General features: G+C 40.0%; 2 protein-coding genes across 3 annotated transcripts in view; both read right to left on the bottom strand.

The window, feature by feature from the left end:
- Nucleotides 1–1462: 1462 nt before the first annotated feature.
- LOC139963094 (uncharacterized) lies at nt 1463–12629 on the bottom strand. The gene is made up of 10 exons (XM_071963607.1): nt 12440–12629; nt 10394–10447; nt 9618–9710; nt 8431–8556; nt 8048–8238; nt 7601–7679; nt 6341–6560; nt 5006–5408; nt 4195–4302; nt 1463–3779 (listed from the first exon to the last, which is right to left on the bottom strand). Exons 1-10 carry the CDS (start codon nt 12468–12470, stop codon nt 3507–3509), a joined length of 1578 nt encoding a protein of 525 aa, XP_071819708.1. The 5' UTR covers nt 12471–12629; the 3' UTR covers nt 1463–3506.
- A 1029-nt stretch (nt 12630–13658) lies between these two features.
- Nucleotides 13659–20635, bottom strand: part of LOC139963093 (uncharacterized) — a 53878-nt gene continuing 46901 nt past the window's right edge. For both annotated transcript variants that reach the window (XM_071963604.1, XM_071963605.1), the window contains one exon: nt 13659–19914. In XM_071963604.1, coding sequence (XP_071819705.1) covers nt 18167–19914 — 1748 coding nt within the window. In that variant the 3' untranslated portion in view covers nt 13659–18166. The remainder of the gene's footprint in view (nt 19915–20635) is intronic.

Genomic DNA, 20635 nt, shown 5'->3' with positions numbered 1-20635 from the left:
CAAATCACCTCTAACAACCACAACATTCTCCTCACTTCAGATAGACTCCAACGAGCCGTCCCTGAAAAACCCATCATCGCCTACAGACGACCCCGCAACCTACGAGACCTTGTGCATGCTGCTGTTCCTCCTCTAACACTTCTAACTTCTAAACTTCTAACACCCATTCAGCATGGTACTTTCAATTGTGATCATACTTCGAGATGCATCATCTGCAGCCACCACATTGTTGAATCCAATTCCATCACCAGCCACAGCATGCAACTCACACACAAGACTAAGGGTCACATCACTTGCACAACCACTAATGTCATATATCTGATCTCTTGTAGAGTTTGCGTCATCCGGTATGTTGGCGAAACCAAAACCACCCCCAAGAAGCGATTCTATGGTCACAGATCCACAGTCAACACCATGAAGACTGAGACCCCAGTTGGAGAACACTTTAACCTTCCCAACCATACCATTAACGACATGTCCCTACAGGGGATTGAATCCTTAGGTAGCCGTCCTGACCTAGTACGAATCAGCAGAGAGAGGCTGTGGATGCAACGCCTTCGCACCATTCAACCTCATGGGCTCAACATTCAGGAAGGACATGACTAACTTTTCTTCTGTTCCCCCTCTAGCTCCCCTTGTCCCCCCCCCCCTTTCACTCTTCTCATAACTCTCTTCCACCCCTTTTCCTCCACACCTTTCTGTCTTTGTCCTCCAGTTTATAACCTCTCCCCTTCCCTTAATACTCCCTTTGCCCCTCCACTGTTTATCGCCTGCCTCTCCTCTTCCCTATTGATCCCCTCCCCCTTCCCCTGTTTACTAATCCCCTTTCATCCATCTCTGTGTTAACCATGCTCATTAACCTGTCTATATTTTATACGCGTGATGCGTGATTTGACTGCTTTGAAGTCACGTATCACTGGCAATATGCGTCGAGCGCCCTCTCGCGGCCTCATTTTTGGTCAGTTTTTAACTTTCGAGGAACAATAGAAACCCGAAAAACTTTTTGGACGAACAAAGGTTTTGAAAACCTTTGTTCGTCCAAAAAGTTTTTCGGGTTTCTATTGTTCCTCGAAAGTGAAAAACTGACCAAAATGAGGCTGCGAGAGGGCGCTCGACGCATATTGCCAGTGATACTTGATTTTAAAGTTTTTCAACAACTGGATCTTTAAATATTTAAAAAGCTTCGCATTTTATTGTCATACCTTATGGTCTAGTGTTACAGAAAAATTTCGGCAATCTAAGATCTCCGGCTCAATCCCAACTTATGCTTGTCTTTTACAAACACAAAATAAAAGCACACACAATTTATTTTTGAGTAAATTTGCATTACAAAAATGCATCCACTCATATCGCATTTATTTAGACCAACAAGACAAATTAATTTAGTACTCTTACACCAATTCTTCAAATATAATGCTAGAGAAAAATAACATTCGCTTCAAATATGTATTACTGTTTTTGGGATAATTTAACATTGGTTAATCTTTTCCATGCCAAATCGGTTCATGGGAGGGTTTTTTTCTTCACCATAGTTAACATCCTTGAACTACCTGTCCCATGAGTCAAGTTGTCCCAATCAATATATGCTAATAGTAGACAACCAAGTAAAGAACAGACAGTGAACTACCATTGACCTTTCTAAGCAAACGACAGCATAATAACTTCTTAGCAACAGTATTAATACAGTTAACTGTACACTTTTTAACATTTTGGAACAAAAGGGAGCTTTTTTGGTGGGACTGACTTTAAGGATTTACTTGTAAGAAATAGTTACTCACCATTGTGCCTTAAATTTAACAACACAAATGATGTTACAGCAATACAGATTCATTTTAATTTATGATTCTAGACATACCTGTTGCACATCCAATTTAAAGGACTCCTAGAATTAAATGTTTGCAGATAATATCAATATTATTGTGTCAAAACACACAACCCCCTGGCAAGGAAAACACAGTGAACATACAGCAACCTGTGGGCTATCTAAACCAGAAATGCAAACATTGCATGGTGGTTCTTGATGATATTATTGAATACATCTCTTATGAAACTAACATATCTAAACAGGTACAAGCTCTCCACAGATTAAATGTTTCAGTGAGTTTCACTGACTTGAACAGTGGTGATAATGTTGCACTTCAACTGACATTTGTAAGATTACAGACACTATGAATGAATAACCATTCTACACTGTTGCTTGTCTTGACTCTGTACTCTAGCAAATAAAACCCAATCAGTAGCATCCATAACCTTCTCTTTGAAAGCAGAACACTTTCAAAGCTTTTCAGCTTAGCTCTGCTTTGAACTGAAATGTCTCTGGCCTCCTCTTCCCCTTTCTCGTTACTTATATTATAATGAAGTCTTGACCAATATTGACCTCAAGTGATCAGCATGGTTCTAGAATATGGACCTACCTATCAAGTAAAAAGTTCATCCAAGTTCCCCCCCCCCCCCCTTTTGCTTGTTATTGAAGGTTTTCAAGTGACCTATGCTGACCTCCACCAATTTATAAGAATTAATTTGCAGACCAAAGGGATCTACATACCATTTATCAAGTTTCTACTAAGCTTAACAAGTCAGAATACAAATACACTTAAGATGGCAAAATATCTGCTTAATTATTTCTTAAGGAAATTATCCTCCTGGCTATCAGTCATATTTCGCAAAGTATTGAACAATTTAAGGAGATCTGAGACAAGTTTGCTGTTGTTGCTGCTAGGATATTTGGAAGATAGATGCTCTTACAACCTCAGTGTTTCATTGCGTAAAATATGGCTTTGATTTAGGCAGTGTAATGGAATAATAGCGATTTACGTTTTCACGAACCAATCTGCAGCTAAAAGACAAGATAAATAATTGGGAAAATGTATGCAGTCGCTCTAATCGAGCAGCAGTTCAAAGTAGCATCTATGTGTTTACCATGCCATAGAGTAATTGTACATCAAAATAGTGGTTCTGGCCATTTATATTGTAACAGCTACTTCTGGTTATTGAAGTCATCGAAACCTCAATGCATTTTGCATTCTGGTCAATAAAAAGTTTGTACACCTGCTATGGACTGAAGTGTTGGAAAATTGTATTACTGCCCTGAAGTGGTTAGTTTCCTTGAAAAAATATAAATTTGAAAGACACATTGACATTGGACGGAATGTTCATCAACAAGTTAAAAATATAAATAATAGCTGCACCGACAGATAAGTCAGCATGAAAGCAGTGTCCATATAGGAACCGCGCTCCGGCATTTCCTCACCTGAAAGAAAATTGGCTGATTAAGTACTCATCATCTTCTGTTGTTTGAAGCACCACTAAATAAGTTATGGAAAATTACCTCACCATGCTATTATAACATTACTAAAATTGCCACTACATGATGTTACGTTCAAAGAAATCAGTCAAACCATTCCTGGACGTCCTAACACACCCAGAAACTACTACCTGTGGGCTGTGACGCTTATATTTGTCACAAGAACAATTACCAAACATTGATTATATCAGTCATGACATTTTCACCACATCATGGCTGCTGTTATCTTTCTAACCAGAGACTCCACATCCTGTTTTCTCTCTGAGCATAGGTTTCTTGCGTATTTGATCCGTGCCCGATTTAAATCTACGATATCTTTGATCCGACGACCCTCTTGGGCATTTACCGATCCATGCGATTGGATGTGTTGGTGGATTAGATCAGGGCATTGATCAATGATGGTGCTGTCCATTTTGTCCAAAGTTTCATCTGCAGCTGAAAACTCACTGGCAATCACAGAGCATGACACTTTAACCTTTAAAAAAAAAAAATTGGGGGGGGGGGGAGAGAAAAGAAAGATGTATTTGCATTTTGGACTTGACTGAGATATAACACTGTTACTTTAATGTAATGATTCACTTCAGAAAAGAAGCAAAATGGCCTGACCAGCCTTTATAATTAACAAGATTAACAACATTTCTAGGCCTGCAAGAAAAGAAGGTAAATTTTCCACTTAATGTGACCATTGTCAGGGATCACAAAGTTGATAGATAGGCTGCATATATACCCAATATTTCAATATTGTTAACAGGTTTTTGCAATTCTGAGTCCATTGCTGATTACAATGCAATACATATTGGGGTCATTTTACATACATTACAGCAGACAATGAATTTAAGTTAATGAGCCATGTTTTGTTCTGTCTTCTTCCATTTAAATGAATTCCTTACCTCACTGTCAAATGCCTGGAGTAATTCCTTCATAAACTCATTTTTCTCATCCTCCTCTTTCTCTTCCCCTTTAACAGCAAGTTCCACAAAACCATCCTTCTCCTCCACCTGAAACCAAAAGTGTGGTAAAAATTGTTTTTTCCCCTTACCTTGAAGTTGGGGTGGAGGGGGGGGGGGTGAGTAGTCATGAAATACATTAAGGTTAAGCCTGTGATGTCCCTTTCTACATTCATTAAAGGCATTGAAGACTCGCCCCAAACCCCGTGCCGCCCTCTGAAAAAACTTTCCGTTGCTTGCAAGTGAAGTTTTCTTCTTGTCGCTACAAAATGCAGGCAGTAATGAAACGTGATACCTTGATATCTTTTATCTAGACCTGAGATGTCCATCACTGCTATGTACACTGTGTTGTGGGTATTGACCGAAGCTGCATGTATTGACTGTACACTAGTGTCTAATTACTGACGGTAGCAAGCTGTGTGTATTTTCTGTGATTGATGGTGGTGTATAACACTTCTGTTACACCTCATTAGAAACAAGGTCAGATTACCAGCATCAGACGTTTCTTTGCCAGTCTTCACTCCCTTTAAATGTCATTGCAACTTTTTTTCACAATTTGTTTGTTTCAAGAACCTTTAACTTTTACTTCAGCTTTACTGTATCAGTATTTTATATATTTCAATTATTTTACCAAAGATGAAAAAGAAACAACAAAAAACATCAGAATTGAGACACTAAAGCACTAAAGCTTACCAAAATAATACTAAGAATACAAAGTGCTGCTTTAAACCTAGAGGCTTTCCTCTTGACTTACTACAAGCTCCAGCGTTTCATCCTTCAAGGCCAGTCGTATTCCTTCAATGCAGTCTTCAATCGAACACTTACGGCCTTCCACAATCTCCATATCCATGCAAAGCTGTTTGAAGTGTCTGACAGATTTCTGGTAAGCCATGTTGGCCTCGTGGACGAGTAAAAGGTGAGAATTACACTGGAAGAACAGTTTGTCCAATTCCGGAATCTTTGTCAACTCCAAGGATTGGAAGGCGTCCTGTTCCAACTTCTTAGCTTTTTGGCGCTTCTGCTTTGACCTTTTGACCTGGACGGCCTCCATCTTTTGAAGTGCTTTGTGTCTGAGCCTGTGTTCAAGGAGATGACGTACCAGAGCCTGGATGGCGATGTGAACGCCACCGTCCGATTCTTTGGCCGAGACAGCCACACTGAAATAATAAAATATATTATATAAAAAAATAAATTATATATATTATATATATATGATATTATATAATATTATATATTATTATATAATATGATATAATATAATATTTTATAATATTATATATGTAATATATTATATATATATTAAAATATATTATTATCAAAAAATATTTATAGAAAATATCTTCCTGTACACAAAATGTGTGACTTGCAGTATTGTGTTTTATTCACCATAACAGTGAAACACTAGGGGCGTGGCATGTGGGTTTACCTTGGAGGAGGAAAGAAAATGCCAATGAATAATCAACCTATGGTGGTAAAATCTTTGTAGCCAGGGAACAGAATTAATAATTACCAGAACTACCAAGTAGAAGTAGTTCCATTTCAGATAAATATTACAGAAATGCTGCAAGCCATTACAGAATTTCACCCCTACGGTGTCACTCTTGGTGCCAAGCGCAGAACAAGGTGTCTCCTAGGAGGACTACTTTCTTTGTTCAGTGTGAGCAAAGTTGGAAATAAATTTGCATGAAATGACATGGTTGCTGATTTAGAACACATCTGATTTAGAATACGATTTAGAATATGTTAGCTGATTTAGAATAAGAACATGATTGGCCAGCTTATGACTATGATCTATAAAAGGTCAACGGTTATTCTTTGTATACTAGAAATGACCGAATTTTGTAAAAAAAATCTGTATTAAATTTCATGTTTTGCATAAAACAGTATATTTAAAGAAATCCTTGAGATACGTTAACATTTATAATAGCAGTAATAGATACCCTAAGCAAGTATAATATATTGCATTACCATACATCTACAGACCCACTATCCCCCCACCAATGCCTCCCCTGCCCTCACTTATACCACCCCAACCCCTCCCTAAGTAATACCACAAGTGTTCAAACAGGACATAAAAACTTGACCTCACCTGCCAACAAAACCATTTTGCTCACAGCAAGCCTCCAATTGTAACACTTCGGCTGGTTTTTCATCTTTAACACGTTCTTCTTCGTATTTCCAAATGTTGCCCTCGCTGCCTTCCTCATCTTCACCAGATTTCTTCTCCCCATGACTCATATCTGATTCCTGCTCGGCTTTATCCATTGTCTTTAATAAATCCTGCTCGTTACCTTCCTCTCCATTCGTATCTGCAATTGTAACATGAAATTAAAAACAGCGACCCATTCTTGTGAATGGTTGCAAACCTAACGAAAAGATATTGTTTTCAAATTGTGTTGAGTAATAGCAACAAGATATCAGCATAATTATTAAACACAACCAAAGTCAAAATTGTTGACAGGAAGAATCTTATACATTCGTTCAATATGATTTCAAAAATAATTTCAATTAAACTAGGCAATGGTACAAAGTGTTTGATACACAAACCATTCAAATACATAGACTAAAATGGCTTATACTGATTCCATTACTAAATGACTGTTGTTGGCCTATGACAGAGTAACACTTACTCTGTCAAATTTATTTCCCAACAGCAAAAATGGAATTTGGGTAGGATCTGCCTTTTCAAACTCCACAGAGACTCGATTTCAAAATAATTTCACCTTTGCATTTGAAAGGGTCTTTTGGCTGGTCAGGTTTGTCACCAGGTCCCGAAATATTAACAGAGTTAATTTCAATTAAAAATGATTATGGATAATAGTCCGGTGCATTTCCATGGCAACAGTTTCTCATCATATTAATACAAATTGAGTATGCACAGTGACAAACTTTACAAATACTCTGTAACTGTAATGTAACAACAGATCATTAAAACATCGTCACTATTAAAGGCATTGAAGACTCGCGCACAAAGAAACGTCTCTTGCCGGTTATCTGACCTAGTTTGGAATGAGGTGTAACAGAAGTGTTAGGCACCACCATTGATCCCAGAAAATACACACACAGCTTACTACCGTCTGTAATTAGACACTAGTGCACAGTCAATACATACAGCTGCGGTCAACACCCACAACACAGTGTACAAGGCAGCGTGGACATCTCAGGTGCAGATAAAAGATAACAAGGTGTCATGTTTCATTACTGTCTGCATTTTGTAGCGACAAGAAAAAAACTTCACTTGCATGCGATGGAAAGTTAACTTTTTTAGAGGGGGGATGTGGTTTGGGGCGAGTCTTCAATGCCTTTAATCCTGTAATTTGTTAAACTAAACACTTAACAGTTATCTCACCTTTGCCTACAGGAGTGTTCGATTCTGTCTCAGCATCTTCTGTGAGGGGCGGGTTCAATCTTGCTAATTTCTCCTCAACCTAAAATAACCAAAATAGTTATATTTGAAATTTAACGGAACAGAAGGAATTCAGTAATACATATTGAAGGACGTTAGAGAAACAATGCTATATCAACACATTAAATTTGCTCCTTCCCCCTCCCCTCCCCCAAAAAAACATTGAACAGGGGACCTTTCGATGCTGCAGCCAGATACAACATAGCAAATTTTCATTCATTCCATTCATGTTTTTTTTCATTTGTGCACTGAACATTTAAAAAGGATCAAACTAGGCAATGGTGTCAAGTGTTTGATAAACAAACCATTCAAATACATAGACTAAACTGGCTTATACTGATTCCATTACGAAATGACCCTTGTTGGCCCAATGACAAGAGTCACACTTACAATGTCAAATTTATTTCCCAACAGCAAAAACGGAATTTGAGAAGGATCTGCCTTTTCAAACTCCACAGAGACTCGAGGACCTTCGGGCGTTTTCACGATTCGTTTCTTCGAGACCACTGCGTTGTTTAGAATATCTTGTCTCCAAGTTCCTGCTAGATCGACACTTTCCGGATCGGAAATATCCACCACGACTATGAAAAACAAATTTTGGAAAATGAAACAGTATAAAAAATAAGGCCAGACAGAGAGACACATGCATGGTCAATTTCAGAGCAACATTTCGTACAATTTGAGAAACCAATCATGCTATCTTACTTGAATATTAAATGTGGTTAATGATATGCAATCTGAATATTCATCAATATGTAAATTTGCATAATCACCTATTGCAGCATCGACATCCTTGTAGTAGCTCTGTCTCAGGTCAACCTCTTCCCTACCTGGCAGATCCCAGATGGAGATGGATGCGACTATGTGCTCTGGAACATTCAGCTTCTTCACCACATTTTCTGTTACACATGAAAAAGTTTTGGTGACAAAAGAAAAAGAACATAATTTCAATAGATTATAAATATAGCAATTTTATTTTTATTCCCAAACACCACTTTCTTCATTCAATCTTGCCTGTACAGCAAGTGATAGTGACTATACCATTGGCCATCTCCCAAATGAACTGTGTAAGACAATAAGTAGTGTAAGCTCACTGGTTAACGCCGATACCTTCCAATCATAAGGTCTCCAGTTGGAGTCACTCCAAGATTAATGTATGTCGTCCAGTTACAGAGTTGTTGACAATTGACAATTCATAATCATGGACGTTAAATATGAACGTTAAATAAGAGACTGAATAAAAGACTGACTTCGGTCAGCTTGCAGCTTTGATAAGCCAATGATGGCTTCTTCGCGAGTTCCTGCTTGCAGGAGGATCTAAAATACATACAGTACATACTGTACATACATTAAAACAACCAAGACCTAGATAAAGTAGATACAGGAGAATCTGTTTTCATTTTAAGTAGTTTTTGTTCTCATGCAACTCTAAAAGCTGTCCAAAGTTTGAAGGTCTATATGATGCTACGTTCTCTTAACTGAGAGACACATGCATAACATTTACAGTTTCAAAACCCTGGTTAAAGATGGAAAATCAAAGTAATAAAAATATCATTTCTGGGGCAATTTGACACAGGAACAGAAAGGGCTGTTATTGTAGGAAAGGAATTGAAATAGCAATATAGGAGTGGTCGAAAAACTTTGCCAAACCATATTTACTAACCGGGTTCATGGAAAATTTACGATACTCGTGGAAATTCACTGCCAGCAAATCGGGAGTGGTCCATTGTTCGATTCACAAACAACAGAGGGAAATAACTGGTTGGAGCGAGCATATTTGCCCGAAATTCAAAGTGTCCCACCCTGTCAACCATGCATTTGGAATGAACTGGTTGATTTCTTACCTATTCTACCAAAAGAACAGAGGGAAATAACTGGTTCTAGCAAGCATATTTGCCAGATGTTCAAAGTGTCCCACCCTGTGGAACATGCTTTTGAAATGAACTGGTTGATTTCTTACCGATGCTAACAGTCGTAGTTGGTCTGTAGCTGTAATCAAACTGATTCTTAAAGTATCTCAGAAAGACGCTCGTCTTACCAACTTGTGCGTCACCTGTAGATTTTTAGAGAAGGATCACCATGGCAATAATTAAATAAGTTAAATTAATATGCAAAAGGGAAAATGTCTACAAAACTGAGTGAAAACATGCACGAATGTTTTCCTATTCAAATTCAGCCTCATGATAAAATAGTGCTTTACACAAAACTTTCAGATTACCTAATTCCCTAAAGTTTAAGGCAAGCTTTATGAAATGTAGAGCGGGTATTTACTTCTACTCACAAAACATGCACGAAACATGATTTTGCTTTTAAAATAGTGTATCAACATGTCCCTCCACCAACCTCCTCCCCCCCCCCCTTCCCCCTCCAAGTGGAAATCCACATTTGCTACACTACTTGGTTCAATCAGATTTGATGCATAAAAGTTGACAGTTAATTCCCAATAAACTTAAACTCTGTATATAGCATCACAATTTCAATGTCAACCCCAAGTGGATTTTACAAAATTGTTTTGGTGCCCATGTTTACTGTAGTTCAAGAATTAAATGAAGTTAAATAACATAAGAACTGATAAAAAAAAGTGAAGCTATCACCTTGTTCACTCTAGGCACAAAGCCATCAAGGACCTAGGTGATATTACACAATCTCATCATACAAAATGGTTTTTGTAAAAAAAAAAATTAAAAAAAAAAAACAGTTGAATGTTAAGTTACAACAAAATTAAGACAAACTTACCTACCAGAACAATTTTAAAGCATGGTACCTCATTGGTGTTGTTGATAAGAGCATCTATACATGAGGGACAAAGGAGGGAAAATACAATATTAAGAGATGAAACTTAAAGTACATAGGATCCTTCACTGGAATTATCTTTAAGTGAATAAGATATGTATGGCAAGAGTGTCCATGTTGAAAATCATTGTAGGCCCATTGCAGACTTGCTCTAAAGCAATGATAACACAACCATGTATACAGGAACTTTAACTGAGTCACTAGTTAAACTGTGGAGACAACTCAGGGAATACACAACTGCACACCAAGTTAGGGTCACAGAGACAGATGACAATAGTGTACAGATTATAGAATACAACATATAGAAATATGTAGAAAGAGAGAAAAAAGAGAGAGTAGAAGAAAAACACCAAGACACCGGGAAGAGGAAGAGGAACAGTCATAATTACAGCGCTGATTCCTATTCAGGGTAGCCAGTGACGGATTGAGGATTTCGGAAGGGGCGTGCGTCTCAACCTACCCCTTACACCGACAACTCCATTTTTGAAGTTTCCATTTTTCCTTTCTCACTAATGTATGGTCTATCATAACACGTGTGTGTGTATGGACGCCTTAAAAAATTGTACAGCTGTACTATGAAACCTACTGTGGCTGGTCTCGAACTCGACCAGGTCGTCGGGGAACATGGCGCATTTCGGTATCAGACCAGGATCTGTATGCGAACTGCACTAGACATGTGTCCTTCGATGCAACACTGCCATCCACAGATAAAATGTTATACACTCCGACCTGAATGCTAATTGTTACCCTAAGCCTAGTACCGTAACTCATACAAATAATCTAAATATAAATTCCGCATGCGATTGGAGAATTGAGCACATCTCCTGTGAATATCATGTAGTGGATCCAAGGGTGTATATGGGCGGGAGGGGGGGGGGGTCGGACACATCACTTCTTGAGATTGTTCCCATCTGCATGAAAATGCGCCCCACAACCCTACGCCCCACCCCTCTAATCGCTTCCCGATGAGTTACGAAACTTAATTAATGACCTTCGCCCGTAGTACCAAGACCTTGACAAATCCGGCAACACACCATTTCATCGATAACAAGTGATCGGGTTGTGTATTAGTGACGTCTAGAGGTGGTGCACTGACCTACATGGAATGTGACCACTCCTGATTTGCAATTTCCCAACATCAGGCCCTGAAAAATTCCAAGGACACTGTAGTGACTGTACTGTATGGATATCTAGCAATATCTAGGGATGAAAATCCCCAAATCTTCCCTAAACTGAAGGCAGATAGAGAACCAAAGCCTTCAGTGTGAAATGAACTTGAAATGTGCGTCTTTCCAAATGAAAAGAATGTGGGGCATTGTAGAGTAAACAGATAAAAGTTATTTATTTCAGTCTCATTTCAATTATTCAAATTTTCACCAAAATATTTGGTTGGGGGGCTGCAGCTACCCCCCCCCCTGCCTCCTACGCCTATGTGTGCAGTGTTCGGTTTCGGAAATATCTGGTATGTTTTCCTTTCCTTCAACAAAGTTTTATAGTAGCCGTAAATAAGAGGTTTTAATATTTGTAGGCCTATACCAATAAATTAACTGTGTCTGAATTTTCGAAAATTCCCTCACCAACATTCTTCATCATACTTCCCTCTACTCTTGCAATTTTGACCAGTCTGTTAGGGGTTGAAGGAGGTTTGTCTATATTGGTTGTCCATAGATGAAATTTTGTGCAACATTATGGGTATGTTTTGAAGTGAATTTATTCACAAGATATATTTGCAATTCAAACACATAAACTTATGCAGAACTATGTTTATCAGTATAAACCATAATACTAACTTCCATATGCAATGTACATGCAATAGCGAAGTGACACCAAAGGATAAGTTAAAAGACTAAGTTAGGGGTAGCCCTCATCAATAGTTTGTTTAATTACCTATAGTTAGGCGTTACGTTAGGCTTAAGGTCGTAAGTAGACCTGGGCTTGGCCTAGCCTACAGATTGACATAAGAATTCTCGTAGCCTACTCGTTGTTTACCTCCTGACAGACCACTGCAGCCTCCTCCCATAATATGGTAGTACGCCAAACTTCTTTGGATACACGATTAGTTCATGTCTTTCACACCTCGTTATTGTCACGACATATAGTTGTCATAATTTTATCTCAAAGTGACAACTTCGGCTAACTGACACTGCCCAGCTTGCTTAGGCCTTCGTCTTGTTACCCGGGAAATACAATCCTGTTTACACTCTGACGTCAATGGTATGATGCAATACTACAGAATGATTTAAAGAGCGCTTCTCGGCCAGCTTTCGGCTAAGATTATGTGAAGTATTTGTTTTCTTTCCAAGGGACACATTGACGTAACATCGTCATGATCAAACATCCAGTCTCATAGAGTGAACACCTCGCTTCGTCAAAAGAATTTTACGCAGAGATCTATTAGTTATTGGAATTCTTTGCCAGAACATGTTGTTAATTCTCCCTCTTTGAACTGTTTTAAATCGAGGCTTGATTCATTCTGGAAGGATATACCTGGAGTGTTTGATTTTCAACAGTAACTTCTGGAGTTTAATTTGTGGAGTTTAATTTTCTATGGAGCGATGAAATGGCCTTTGGCCAACAGCATCGAAGTTGATGATGATGAGTCTCGATGAAAACTGGGACTGGGTTGATTTTCGTGCCCAGGCTCCATCTTCGGTGATTTCTCTTTAAAAAGGTATTATGTAATACGATTAAATACCTCTGTGGGGCAAATTGCATCTTGAAATTTGAGCACGGGTCATAATCTAACTTTGTAGCATATTTGGGGACAATACTAATTGACTTTAATTAATCCTTTAGCATGTGTAACTATAGCTGCTTCGAAGCCACACGTAAGGTGCAAGAAATTCAATTGTTGTGACACCATTCTGCTAGCAAACTCGGTTGCTTTGGAGGCTAAGGATCGTAGCCTAAACAAACACTAGACCACAGACAGGCCTGACGGCAGGTGGATGGACACTACATACCCAGAGTCAAAGAGGGTGGGGGGGGGGTGGGGCTGGCCGCCAGGTTAAGTATGGGATGAATAATAATTTATTCAACTTCTCTTAATATGCTTCAGGGTAAAGAGGGGGGGGGGGTTCTATGACATATATTGCCACAGGGCCACCCCCTTCCCTGATCCATCAGTGGGTAGTTGTTAATCCTAATCCCTTGTTAAGGAAAACTGAACAAAATCGAAACAAATATTCAAACACAAAAAGAAAGAGGGTTTCATAAGTTTTGACAAGACTTGTATTTACACGTTTCTTGTAATGGTACAAATTTCAACGGAGTAGAAATCCAACCTATAACTACACATATAATACAGTTGATATACCATACAATTCATCCGAAGGAAGTTCCCCAAAAAATCTGCTATCTTTTCCATCTTTTTTTCAAAATAATAGAAATAACTTTACATTATCTTCATAATATTCAACTCCACTTGGTTTTCTTTACGCATAATTCATTAACAAACATATAAAAAAAAAAGTGTGAGCGATTTTCACACAGAACAAAAACCAAAAAAAAAAAAAACAACGAAAAAGACCAAACAACAAAAAATCTTCTCTATTTGCAAACATGTCAAAGGGCTTTTTTGCAGGTTGGGCAATGTCTGGGTCGGGGGGGGGGGTAAAAAAAAAAAGTCCACGAACACTGATTACAAAACACACAAATGTACAGTCAACGTGAAAGTTGTCACGGAGGAAATGGAACAAAAATATGGAAAGAGATAGAGAAATAAAATAGAGACACGGTCCTTTTCTACAAATCAAGGCATGTCGTACATCCTCCGGTAAATATACGGATGCGAACCGGTCGCAACCTTCGCACACTCCTCGTTAATGACAGCTGGCATGGTACAGACCAGATCGTCTATTTAACTTTAGTTAACGTTAAAATCAGACTCGATAGAAGACAATGTTGCATGATCGTGAAACCTAGCAACCAACATCTTGATAATGAATTTAAAGATTTTAATTGAGATTGACCTCACTAGAAAGGCAGATAGTAGCACCAATATTTTTTTTTGTAAATTTTTTTAAAAAATTTTTTGATTTTTCACTGCCCTACCCATCCTACCCCCCTCCCATCCTACACCCACCCTCCCTCCCCCCACACCATTTTGTACTAACAAAAAATACATAAGTAACGTGTAACAGGGAAAGAGCGTAAGGAAACATTCTTTTCCCAACATGTCTCCGGCTTAATCCTTTATAAATTGCAGCACTGCTTATTCAAAACTGAAAAGGGCTCATTATGTTCCGATGAAACTTCTGCCGGTCCGCAGAGGATCGAGTGATTTTCTGAGCCAACGAATAAACCTGTCACATCTTGCAATTAATTATTAAATCCCGGCATTTCTCTTCAACCCGGTATAAAAATTAACAGACCGAGTAATACTGAACACTTCTTTCACACCACCAGTCCGTCTTTAAATCCTGGAAAATTTCACGGTTTCACCAGTGTCGACATTCTGCTCATTGAAGTTCAGGTTTCAGGACACACTCTTACTTAAACAGGTCATATTCACCACAAAAAAAAAAAAAACCAACTTCTCAATTCTAAGAGAGAGAGAGAGAGCGATCTTATCATTTCCTTAAGTTTAAATATTCAAGAAAACAGAAGTTAAAAATTCATCTTATTCATTCACTGCAGGAGTGTTCTTGATTATTTTAACGTCCCAGATTCTCAGATCAACTACTTTACACCCCTGGACAATATTGACTCTCAAGGTATTCACTCATACTTTGTCTTTGATGTACATTATTGTGCAAATACACCAAAAAATACTGAACTGAACTCCAGATAAACAGGTAGCAATAACGTGAGGTTCGTGCAAGTGCACCCCGTCCAAGTAACGTCCACACTTTTCACCTTTTTTTCCCTTGGATCTTTTGAAATAAAGCAGAATCTAGGGGCGACTTTTCTACTTGAAGAATGAAATATTTTTCCAAGGTTTGAGAGTCTACACACTTGCAGGCGATTGAAAACCGTCCAGACGAGATCATGTCAAGAAGTTCGTTATTAATTGAGTAATAAATTAGGATTGCTCCATTTATTAGGGGAAAAAAGGGGGGGGGGAAGGGGGATTAAACTAGTACCCCATTGGCAACCGATTTTGATTTACAAACATATTTCAGATATTCTGGAGTAATCAATACTTCCTACACAATAATAGAACTAACAAAGGTATGCTTAGGCCATCAAAAGTTTGCATTAAACCGTACCAACACTCAAATATATGATATATGTCTGCAGCTTGTTGCAAAGTTTTCTTGGTGAACGCTCCAGTTTTCTTCGAATCACCGAGAAACGTCTATCCACCATATTCAAGGTAACATATTTTCTGTCTCAAGATATCAACGAGTTATTACTTTCCGTAAGCCTGTATTCGATTTATGATGTATGAGGCACCACTTCAGTGGGTACAATGACCAAATAACTCACATTTTGCATACTACCCTCCCATCCCCCCCCCCCCCCCCCGCCCACCACCTCCACAATCCCAGGGAGTTATTATTACAAGTTTATAGAGCTGCAGACCAAAAAAACATAAAAAGGGATTTAATACAAAAATAAACTTTGTATAAGGCTAACTGGGTCTGACTAAACTTTGTATCACAAATTTTCTTCTAATGTACTTCCAAGTATGTGATTCACTTGCATATTGCTTAATTCCTTTCCCAAACGTTGCCAATTGTTTGAATACATGATCGAGACAGACCAACGAAAAATAATCGTTGTCTGTCTGTCATGAAATTCTGTTACATGATTCTGAGCAGAATGGACGCTGGGTGGGTTGGGATAGGGTGCCAGAAAAGTGAGGGGGGGGGGGAGGAGGATGGAACATGGCTGATATAGCTATCCATAATTCCCTGTGGGTATCTTAAATCCAAGCATTTAATTTCATAACACTATTAATTTATTACATGTATGTCTCATTTCATTCAACCTTTATAGCATCAATATGACCTAAATTTTCTTTTTACAATTGTTCCTTCACTTTTCTCATCTACAGTTTTAAGTCCTCTTTTGAAAAAAAAATGTCACATTCAAAATATTACTCTCTCAATAAGAAGTACCATTTTCAAACCCTATTTACCCCCACCTATACATGCCTTCAGCTTCACAAACAGTTCATTTTCATAAAAAAAAAAATCCTTCAAAAATGTTATTTACCCTTTTCTTGTTTTTTTTTCTTTGTTGTCTCTTTGTCTAAAATATTTGTATCAAATAAATGCAATTTCAATTTGTTTACGATCAAAAGCCAACTTTCCTCTTGAATTGTCCGCGTATACCGAAAGTCCACTCTGCTTACAAAATGGATTGCAATATCAAGTAAGAAAGTAACTTTTAAAACATTCTTCCCATTTCTACTACAATCTCAATGATATTTTTTATAGAGATAAATCCATTACACATTATTCTGTTCTTTTAGAGATAAGGTATTAATTTAAAAGCAACTTCATTGTACCATTAGAAATATCAAATTTGTGCTGCCCCAATATCTTCTCTGAAAGTTTGAGGGGGGGGGGGGGGGTGCACAACCACTCATTTTGTTATAGGGCAGCTTAAGATGTGCTGTCATGGTGGAGGGGTTCGAGTTGAGAGGGTTCTACTCCCCTGTTGGGGAAATTTTGGGCAAAAATTCATAGTAATTGGATGCTAAATGGTGCTATATCTTGCAAGTTTTGAGGGGAAAAAATTTGGAGAATTTTCAACTGTTCGGTTGTACTGCACACATTAGTTACATGTATAATGTACTGTACATTAGAATTTGTTAGTGGCCGCAGGGTGTTGGAGGAGATTCTACCCTTGATTTCCTTCTAGAGTAAATGTGCTTGCCCCCCCCTCCCCCCCCCCTGGTTGAAAGATCATCACAAAATCTTTGCTTACAAAAGAACTGCTGCTTGTAACATTATTTCCCATCTGTATTCATGTTTCACAAAAAAGAACCATGTTAGATTTGGCTTAAAAAGAAAAAGCCTTCTTGCATGCAACCCCATATCTCTCAGAGTCAACCACCAACATATTATTACTATTAACCTGGACAAACACCATCTTGGAGTTAAGAACTGATCTGGCACGGACGCAGCAAACGGTCACATGACAAACGTACCACTTTGCTATATTTTTTTCTAAGTTGGTCCTGTCACCGTATCCATATTTCAATTGGAGTTTTCCTATGCTGTTTTTCATCTCTTTAAAACCTATATACCGATATACATGATTGCAGCTGATTTGCTCCTAACCAGAGAAAACTTTTCTTTAAAAAATTTCAATTTTGACACAAAAAAAAAAAAATCAACTTCTCCTGCTGAAGTTCTCTATTCCCTCATTCCAGCTGACGCGACTTTGTCGCCAAGGTCATAGACGGCTTCGTCATCTGTCCTGACTTTTCGTTTTATAAGATTATGCAGCTGTTCCAATCTGAAGATCTTAGTTATTATCTGTGCCACATTGCCCTTACTTTTGAGAGATCATTTTCTCTCCCCTCTCTCTCTTCTTTCCGACCCTGAATAAGCCTCGATTCTGAATTCCGACAAGGTTTCGAACTCGACTGACAATCGAATTCTTCTTCTTCCGACGAATTTGCCTGGACGCTGCGATGGTTCTCGTTACCCTCTTGTTTTCTTCGTCGTCGTCGCCTGCACGGGAGAAACTTCTTCTCTTTTGACACCAGCACTTCTTCGTGATGATCCAATAGCACTTTCGCTCTCTGCCCTTCTCGTTTTAGCTGCCGGCGCTGCCCAGGTGAAAGAGCGCCGCAGCGATCAGTTCTCTCACCGAACGGTCGACGAGCGGAGACATGGAGAGGTTCAGAAGACGGGTCTGGTGTTGCAGGAACAACGGATGGTTCTCGGGGACCTTGGCTAGACTCGCCAAGGAGGACGCCGCCCTTCTCATCATGTTGTTGTTCGGAGACTGGATGTCACTCCCCAGGAAAAACTGAGCTGCGTTCTGGTCCTTCTCCAGCGACTTTGCGTATTCCGAATCCTCCAGGTAACAGAGGAGGAACGAGACGGCCGACTTTTGGCAAGCGATGGACCTGCTGGCCACGGTCTCCTCCTGGGCCAGACTCGACAGCAACACGATCGCCAACTCTCGGAGCACTGGCTCCTTGCGGTCCCCCACGTACTGGGTGAGGAACCCGAACAAGCGTTCTAGCCGCTCAAAGGGCGGCGTCGCTAGGATCATGTCCACGTTGTTCTCCTTCAGACTCAGCTTGGCGAGTGCCTCCACCGAGAGCCGCTTGGGCGTGAGGGGAGAGTTGGCGGAGAGCAGCGGGAAGGGGTCCAGGGCACTAGCAGATAAGCAGACGGACCAGTGTAGCAGGCCGTCCAGGATGGGGAGGCTGATGGGCTCCGGGTAGAGAGCGAAATCTAATCGCCCCGAGATATTGTTGATGATGACCAAGGCATCCTCTCGGATTGAATTCAGACAGTCTAACGACCAATTGTCTCTGCTCACCGGCTCGCTGTCTTCCGGTTCCTCCTTCACCTCCAACTCATCTTCGTCGTTTTCGCTGTCGTACTCCTTGTACTTCCTCGAGGTGTCCTGCCGCTCCGCGTGGGCGTGGTCCAACAGGAGTATACGCCCCAGCAGGGCCAGGAGGCCCGCGTGGTTGGCAAAGTTCTGCGAGTTAGCTGGAATGAAGGACAACCCACGGAGGATGTTGGAGATGCACTTGCAGCGTTTGGAGACGGAGACTTGGGCGTCGTTCTTGGTGATCATCGACGGCGTGTCGTCGCGGAGCTCCTCGTCCTCCAACACGACAACATGCTCGTTGGGACGCCGCCTGAACTGGGAGGTGTAGACCAGCTTGGTGTTGGACCTCCGCTGGTCCTTGACCAGCCGGAGTTCCTCGCTGCAGTAGCTCTGCCACTCTTCCTCTTCTTCGTTGTCCGGGTCGGCTTCTCTGATATATTTCTGTGAAAGACTCTGCGTCGGTTCGACGGTGCCGTCAAATTGATTGATTATCCTGAGAGGTAGGGCCTCTCGCATTGACCAGTGTTTGCTTTCACATTCCGCATTCTGTGAACTCTCTGAATAAAAACTAGTTAGGGGTGAGTATCGGGCACGTGGGTCCGCTTTCACAACTTTCGACTTATCGATCCCCCTAAACTTCTCGCAGTCTCCGCTTTTCGTCCTGTGCAGAGATTTCTTTCCGGTCCGCGCTCTCGTCGCGTTTTCACAGGCTCCTGTTCTCTCGGACGTGGTGTCGTCTCCCTTTCTCCGACGGGGAGAATCCGAACATAAAGAGTCAATGTGATAGTTTTGGAATCCGCCAAAGATGAGCTTCAGGACCGCCTGGTAATATTCCACAAGTAATTCTAGCAGTCCCTTCAGTTCCTTTAGGTCAAACGATACGACCGTGCTGTCGTCGTAGAGTAACACGCTCAACACGTCCAGGGCCCAGGTGCTCTCTGCTATAAGGCCAGACTTCAGGGCCATCATAACCCTCCAGAATTCCACGGACCCTGCCGCAAAACCAGAGAGAGAGAAAACAAAATCAAGTAAAACAGTCATAAATCTCAACAACGGTAACAACAGAAATGATATCGAGTGGCAGGGGGCTGTTTGATGAGGAGGCATCAGAAGATCAGAAAAGCAAAAAGTAAACATTTTGGTGAAAGGCAGAGAGAAATTTGACAAGGATCCTCTGACAACTACCAGTTTATCTATGGTTTTTTATCTTCTTCTCATAGGTGACAGGAGGGATGGGGTGCAGAAATGCCATCTAATATGTCAAGCTCTGGGAAAGTACTTAATGGCCATCTTTAATTTCATGATATGCTAAAAAAAAATTCTACCACCATCACAGACAAGTCTGAGAGCACTATCTTGAGCAAAGAGAACCCAACTATGGTGGATGAGGGAGGGGGGGAGGGCTGAAGTCGCTGGTGATACTACCTATCTCTGGAGGTCCGTAGATCAGAAAAGGTGACAAACCTATGTTTGGTCTAGCCAATGCTACTGAGACATGTGGCATTTAGCATCTAGATGAAAGCAACAGGTTTAGTCTGACTATGTTAGTGACACCAATCTCTGTCACCTTAACTCATTTTGCCATGCATATGAAACTTGTACACTAAGGGTAGATCAAAAGACCATTTAAAATTTGTTCTATTCCCCCCTCCCCTTCCCTCTCTCTCCCACCCCTCCTCCTCTTCATACGAGACCGTGGTAACCGGTAACCGC

Source organism: Apostichopus japonicus, chromosome 21 (assembly GCF_037975245.1).
Source record: "Apostichopus japonicus isolate 1M-3 chromosome 21, ASM3797524v1, whole genome shotgun sequence".
Taxonomy (NCBI): Eukaryota; Metazoa; Echinodermata; class Holothuroidea; order Aspidochirotida; family Stichopodidae; genus Apostichopus; species Apostichopus japonicus.
The sequence above is the reverse complement of the archived record's forward strand: the minus strand, read 5'-3'. Positions and strand labels throughout refer to the sequence as shown.

Excerpts from the sequence above, each read along its gene's own strand:
- LOC139963094 (XM_071963607.1), bottom strand. The coding sequence starts at position 12,470 with ATGGGAGGAGGCTGCAGTGGTCTGTCAGGAG. Across the intron at positions 7,680-8,047 it reads TGGGAAATAAATTTGACATT|GTTGAGGAGAAATTAGCAAG; the intron begins GTAAGTGTGACT and ends TGGTTATTTTAG. Across the intron at positions 6,561-7,600 it reads GAACACTCCTGTAGGCAAAG|ATACGAATGGAGAGGAAGGT; the intron begins GTGAGATAACTG and ends TTACAATTGCAG.